The sequence below is a fragment of the Electrona antarctica genome (genome assembly GCF_951216825.1).
Source record: "Electrona antarctica genome assembly, chromosome: 2".
Taxonomy (NCBI): domain Eukaryota; kingdom Metazoa; phylum Chordata; class Actinopteri; order Myctophiformes; family Myctophidae; genus Electrona; species Electrona antarctica.
Genome location: NC_136807.1, coordinates 46,184,653 through 46,191,580, shown reverse-complemented (window position 1 = coordinate 46,191,580; position 6,928 = coordinate 46,184,653). Strand labels below are relative to the sequence as shown.

Here is a 6,928-nt window from a genome sequence, read left to right as displayed (position 1 = left end):
CGCACACAGGGCTGTCACGATTACAGATTTAAGTTGGAACATATGAATATAGAATACATTTATGTTTGCCTGGTAATCAAAAAATGCACAGGGCAGATATGACTAATAACCGACATATACCAAGAAATTGACATATTAATTATTTTTGTACTTAAACAAAAGGTACAAAATAATAGCGGAAATAGGTGATCAGCTATTTCAGCTTTTTAATGTATGCAAATCTTTCAACATGGAAATTTGAATTATGACAAAATACTCTCGACTAGATGTGACAGGCCCACACACACACACACTTTTGTTTTTTCTTGTTTTTTCTTTCTCCGCTCGGCACCTGCCCAACTTGGGGTCTGGATGTGCATGTCCTTCCATCTCTCTCTCCTTGGTTTGTCCTGCAAACCTGGGCTGTCGTTTTAATGTTTTGTTTGGCTTTACTATTTGAAACCAGGTCCAAACATTCTGAGGCAAGCTAGCTGACAACTTGCTTATTATATCGCCGGAATAGCTGAAGTATATTGGCAATCGGTTGTATTGAAAATATGTAGCATAATAGTATAATGGTTTACTGGATTTACCAGATTCTATGAACGTGTGATGAAAGTTGGGACATTTCTGAGCAAAACTAGGAATATCCCAAAGTACCCCGGCCGGGGGTATAGTTGGAATTAGTAGAGTAGTGGTTCATAAACGGAGTCCAGGTGCACCATGGGATTTTGTGACATCCACCCTTTATTGGAATCATAGAGTTATAATATATCTAGAGAACGGATTGAGGAGCGAGTCGTCAGCCCCGCCCCCTGCTATTCACTTCAATGGAAGTTGCTCAGTGGCGTTTTGAAGCCATAGAAGAACGACAAAGTCCTCCGGGTAGTACCCCCCCCCGAGCGTTGATATAATCGGTTGGCTCCTATCGTAGTACCCCTCGTGCTGTTCTTGTGGTACCTCTGCAACACGCCTACTTCACAAATTCATTCATGAATGTAACCGGGGCCCAGCCCGCCTGCAGTAGCAGGTGTTGACCAGTAGGGGAGACGGCTTCAACGTTGCCCAGCCATTCATAGGGCATTATTGGAATACAGCGTCGATGTGGTGCAGAAACGTCTCATCCCCGTATTCTAGCTTTTTGTATCTTTTCGTAAATTAACGCCCTACTTGATCGTACTACAGCGTCACACGAAAGCATTTTTTTTGGTATGCGTTTTGAGCTTGTCCATCTGTCACATTTGATGCTTTTGATTTTGAGATCCTGAAAAGTAGACCAGTTTAGGTTTCCACCCGACAGAGACGATAACGTGGGCCGTCATGGGAGGTACAGCTTGCAGTCAACAGGGAGGGATCAGGGTCAGTGGAGTGTAGAACCGTGGCTGAATTATATGCACTCTTTGCACAAATATATTATGTTAATCCTCATCCGAGAGCATACAAACAATGAGATATAGTTTCTCTCTTGGTACACCCTCCTGTCTGTCTGTCTGTCTGTCTGTCTGTCTGTCTGTCTGTCTGTCTGTCTGTCTGTCTGTCTGTCTGTCTGTCTGTCTGTCTGTCTGTCTGTCTGTCTGTCTGTCTGTCTGTCTCTCTCTCCCCCCCTCTCTCATTTTGAGCCTGTTGATCTGCTACCTTTGCTATTTTTAAAAAGTAACAGTTTTGGACATGTGAGGTTTCCACCCGACAGACGATATACTATATAACTATATAAACATGAATTATTATTTTGCGCACTCATTTCCCAATACGGACCGCTTGTTTTTCTTTTGACCCAAAAATAAATTTTTGTGTAGGCGAAAATAGCAGAGCTACAAACACAGGCCACTTATCTTCCGCTATGAATGCAGGTGCCTTCTAGATCTTGGCTCATACCCATTGCGCCTCAGGCACAGAACGAAGTTTGAAAGCCACTGAATTAGGACGATGTGCAGTCGGGGGGGGGGGGGGGGGGGGGACCATCTGACCGCTTCCATACGGTCAACCTTGTGGAGAAACCATGGAAAGTGTTGAGTGAGATGAAGAGGAGAGAGAGAATGAGAGAATCCAGGTCAATGAGGCAGAAGAGAAGACGAGGGCCTCTATCAGTTGATCATCTGCGTAACAGCTCTCGTTCCTTCCTGGCGCTTTGATCTGCCGGGAGATGGAATCGCGAGAGGCGGTTTTCGGGGGGGGCTGGGGAGGGGGTTGGGGGAGGGTTTTTTTTGTCCGTTCCAAATGCCTTGAAATCATCTCAAAAGCGAAGCAAGGCTTGCCAGATCGCCTAGTTGCCAGGCTACTTCTCTTTCAAGTGGGACAAATGAGCGGACAGCATTTTGTTTGGCTCGCTGCTCAGAAGGGAGACATGGAGAGCATCATGTTAGCTGTTGTGTGTGTGTGTGTGTGTGTGTGTCTATGACAGAATGTTGCCTTCTCCCCAAGCAACTGACAAGAGATTGCGAAGCTGAAGCGTATGTGCATGCACGCATATGCAAATGCCGAGCGAATTAGGAGCCCGAAGCATGCAATGTTTGGACCTGTCAACTTGTCTGGCTGGTTGTGATTACAACAACGCGCAGTGAAATCCACCCTGTTGGAGTGTACAACATGTGAATACATTTGTACACTTGTTATACATTTGAACATTTATTTGTCTCGAGTGTATTATTACTATTACGATATCGATTACGATACGATCTCCCTGCTCTTCTATTGAGATACGTTTAAATCCCGTGTAGGTTGTCTAGGACTCGACCTTTTACATGATCCTGTTTCTGATTTGACACACATTTTGGTGCTCCTTTTTTCTGACTACACCACCAGTGTTGTGAGCTTGTAGATGGCTATTGCTACGGAATGTCATGGAAGTCAACATGGTTTTACTGTGTGTATTCAGCATATCTACAGTATATACAAATTACACATTTATATATATATATATATATATATATATATATATGTATGTATGCATTGCGATTTGCTAATAGTCCATGCGCACAGCAAATTTTGTCAGGAAACAGTGCAGTTGATTCTGTCCGACCATTGGTCGGTCTCCGCTCCATGCTTCTATTTTCAACCAATCACACACTCACTTCATAGAGCACCACACCTTATTTAAGTGGAGCATTGCTCATTCCTTGCTTGCTGCGTGCCGTCTGCTGTCTGTGCTGCTGCTGCTTTTAAAACTGGCTGCTCTCCCCTCCTCCGGATCTGCTTTAATGCTTTTATGGTGGTCTGTGGCTTGATATGAAAAGGGCTTGAAAACCAAACCACTGCCTTTGAAGTAACCCCCTCTCCTGTGTCCCCCACCCCCCACCCCGTCTTTTCCCCCCACACGACCAACGAACAGACGGTGTCGGACCTGGCGCACGTCTCGTGCAAGTGCCACGGCGTGTCGGGCTCCTGCAGCCTGAAGACCTGCTGGCTGCAGCTGGCCGACTTCCGCAAGGTGGGCGAGATGCTCAAGGAGAAGTACGACTCTGCCGCCTCCATGAAGCTGAACGCACGCGGCAAGCTGGTGCAGCAGCACAACAAGTTCAACCCGCCCACCAGCCACGACCTGGTGTACACGGAGCACAGCCCTGACTACTGCCGCCTGAACCAGAGCACGGGCTCGCTGGGCACGGTGGGCCGCCTCTGCAACAAGACGTCCGAGGGCATGGACGGCTGCGAGCTCATGTGCTGCGGCCGCGGCTACGACCAGTACAAGGCCCAGGTGGTGGAACGCTGCCACTGCAAGTTCCACTGGTGCTGCTATGTCAAGTGCAAGCGCTGCACCAAGATCGTGGACCAGTTTGTCTGCAAGTGAAAAAGAAAAGTTGCTGTCGGAGCTAGGAGAGGAGTTTTGTTTAAAAACTGTGGGTGCATGTGTTTTTTTAGTTGTTTCTTTTTCATACGACGGGCTATAACACATCTGCATTTACCCACGAGCAGAGGAACAGAGGGGTGGAACATGGAGAGTGAGAGCGAGAGAGAGAGAGAATGGAAAGAAAAAACTATATAAATTATATTTATAGAGTTAAACAATTATACCGTTGCAAAAAGACTGACTCTTTCATCCTTTTTTTTTCAACAACAAAAAAAAAATCTTATGTCTTCAAAAACTGAGAGTATCATGAAATATTTATTTTGAGATTATTATGGTTTTAATTTTGTTTTGTTTTTATTTCTTTCCATGCCCAGTCATCACCAACCCATCACCACACATCAGATTTTAATTATCCTAAGTGCCTAGAGAGATCCGGGGGCCCGGACCACCAATGGCCGCACATTTTAGTTTCATTGTTTTTTTTAAGATGTTTTAACCATCCTGTCATTTGGCTTCTCCAACGGGCCACGATGACTGTGTAATTGGGACGGTGCCTTCCTATTTCATAACAATAACAACTTCTATTTTAATGCTAGCCGACTTCAAGAGGTCCCTGTTTTTTTTAGAAGTTGACTGTGCGCTCTTAACTCTTACGGATGTGTGTCGGTCGGGCCCCGCTCCCAAAACTCAGACCCAAAGTAGTGTCCAGATGGAACCGTAAGAATAGGGCTGTCACCATTACAAATGTAGGCACGATTAATTCTCACACAAAACAAATATCTGATTAACAATTTAATTGTGTTTTTTGGCATTGAACATTGGAACATACTGTATGAATGCAACTTTATTTTTTTAATCACAAATTGCACAGGGCAGACACTTTCAAGAAAATGTAAAAAATAGCCAATCTACTAGCTTACAAAGCTTGTAGATCTGCTATTTCTGCATTTTTTGGGGGGAAAACGTTTGAGAATGTATTTTTCAACATGGAAACGATTATGACAATTATGCAAAAAAATAATAATTGTGTGATTATCTCAAATAATTGCAATTAGGCGATGATGTAATAATTGTGACAGGCCTATACAGTACCCGTCAGCGGGTCCATTTGGTTCCATTTGGACACTACTTCGAAGCGAAGTAACGTCCAAGGAATACAGATGTCAGAACCTTGGAGAGCAGAGGGTATAATAATAATATAATAAAGAGGGCTGTTGGGGGTGGGGGGGGAGGAGGGGGGTTGGGCTATTGACTAAACTATCCCAGAAAGCCTTATTATTATTATTATGGTGCTGCCAAAACAAAAGAACTCCACCTTTTATGCACTTTGAAACAGAGGCCTAAAAACCCTTGTCTGTAAATGCTTCTGTTCCACTGCTTTGACCCCTACAGTGCATCTTCAGCCAAAAACAAAAAAACTAAACAAAAAACGAATATTATCCATATTATAGTCTACATTCTTTCTCCATATTAATACAGATTTTTATCCACTTAACATTATGCTATGATACTTACGTGGTTTTGAATATATATGGGCAACGTTTGTGGTTATGTTCTGTGTATATAGTATTGTCTTCTATCCAAACCAATCAGTAATTTTGTATTGTATTTATTTCCTTTTACCCAGAAATCCTTGTTTTTAAGCTTTTTTTCCCCAGTATGGGGGAAAACAAATCGTAAATGTATGTTTTAGTCGGGACATCCCAGGGGTGTGTGTGTTTAGTTTTTTCTTTTTAAAGTCACTTATTACATTCTCACAAATTTGGCTCTTCACTATTTTTTTATTGTTTGTTTTTTTTTTCGTAAAGGGAAATGCACCTTATCGTCTCAGAACACAAGTTCCTTTCGTTGTTTGCAGTCGTCACGTACGTACATTTAAGAAAAGATTTATCACTGGTGTTCACGACTTTCACAACAGCCTTCTAAAGCCTAAATTATGCTCCGTCGCAGGACGGCGTCGCATAGCTGGAAATGGCGATAAACAAACGAGCACACGTTTTTTTTTCCCCAGTGCGACGCCGTCAAGCTACGCATTATGAATGTGGCTTAATTACCACTCAGTTTACGGCTCACTATCCCTGTGATGATATCCATTAGACACAACCCCCCCACCCCTGCCAATCCAAATATGTATATTTATAAGCTCCCCCCCCCCCCCACCCCCTTGAATTTGAGGTTTTTGCTCAAAACGTACAGTAAATGTTGTTATAGCTGTTATTTTTGTTTACTTTTTACAAATTTGGATCGATGCTCTACTTTGTTTCAATAAATATCAAATGTAAAACCAGTGTATAGACATGTTTTTAAAGGTATTCACTTGTCCGATTATATTGACATAATCGAGCAACACACGTATTATCGTTGCTGTCGGGTTGAAACCTTGTGACGTCCAAAAACGTTTACTTTTCACCAGAGCCTTAGAGAGCGAGAGAGAAAAGAGAGAGTTGTGCCACTTCTGTTCAGTTCATCTGGGCCAATGGTGGCTCTTAGACTACATTTACATCTATTGGCGAATAGTGATAAAGCCCTGAACCGGAAGTTGACGGAATGCATTGGAGGCTATGGGCTTTATAGTGACAAACGAGTCACCATGTGACCGGCGTTGTTTTCTGCCCCCTCAATGGCTCCTTTCAATAGCTCTGCTTTTCACTAAATGGAAAAAAGAACCTGTGATCCAATGTAAATATTATTTAGCTCTTGTTATGGTAATAGGCAACCTTTCATTGGTTCAATATTTCTATTAACCCACACACACTTAACTTCAATTTCACTTAAAAAAAAATTCAATGATAGCAAAAATAGAATATCTACAAGCTTCTTTCACTACTTTTACCTGACTCTTTTACAAAAAAAAAACCCAAAACAGTTCAAATGTGGAGCTACTGTACAAGGTTTCTGCCCAAGAGCAACGAAATGCACTCTTCTTGTGATAATATCGTTTTCCCCCCCCTCCCCGTTACGTCAGCATTGAATTATGTGGATAATATTTACTTTTCGACGACTCCTTCTCTTCTAAATGTTGTCTTTTGCATCAGCGTACTGGATCCGTGACATAATGTTCATTTATCTTCCTATTCTCGTTGCATAACCCGGATCACAGCGATTTCCTTCAGCGGTATACCAGTCAGGGGTAGGATTCAATGTTTTATTTTTTCTCTCAAC

The 6,928-nt window shown here is 42.8% G+C and overlaps 1 protein-coding gene across 1 annotated transcript in view; it reads left to right on the top strand.

The window, feature by feature from the left end:
• Positions 1 to 6,054, top strand: part of LOC306933477 (protein Wnt-5a-like) — a gene marked incomplete at its 5' end in the record, with an annotated part of 8,796 nt that extends 2,742 nt beyond the window's left edge. The window contains one exon of the mRNA XM_079515722.1: positions 3,308 to 6,054. Within this exon, the coding sequence (XP_079371848.1) occupies positions 3,308 to 3,766 (459 nt within the window). The 3' untranslated portion in view covers positions 3,767 to 6,054. The remainder of the gene's footprint in view (positions 1 to 3,307) is intronic.
• Between the last annotated feature and the right edge of the window lie 874 nt (positions 6,055 to 6,928).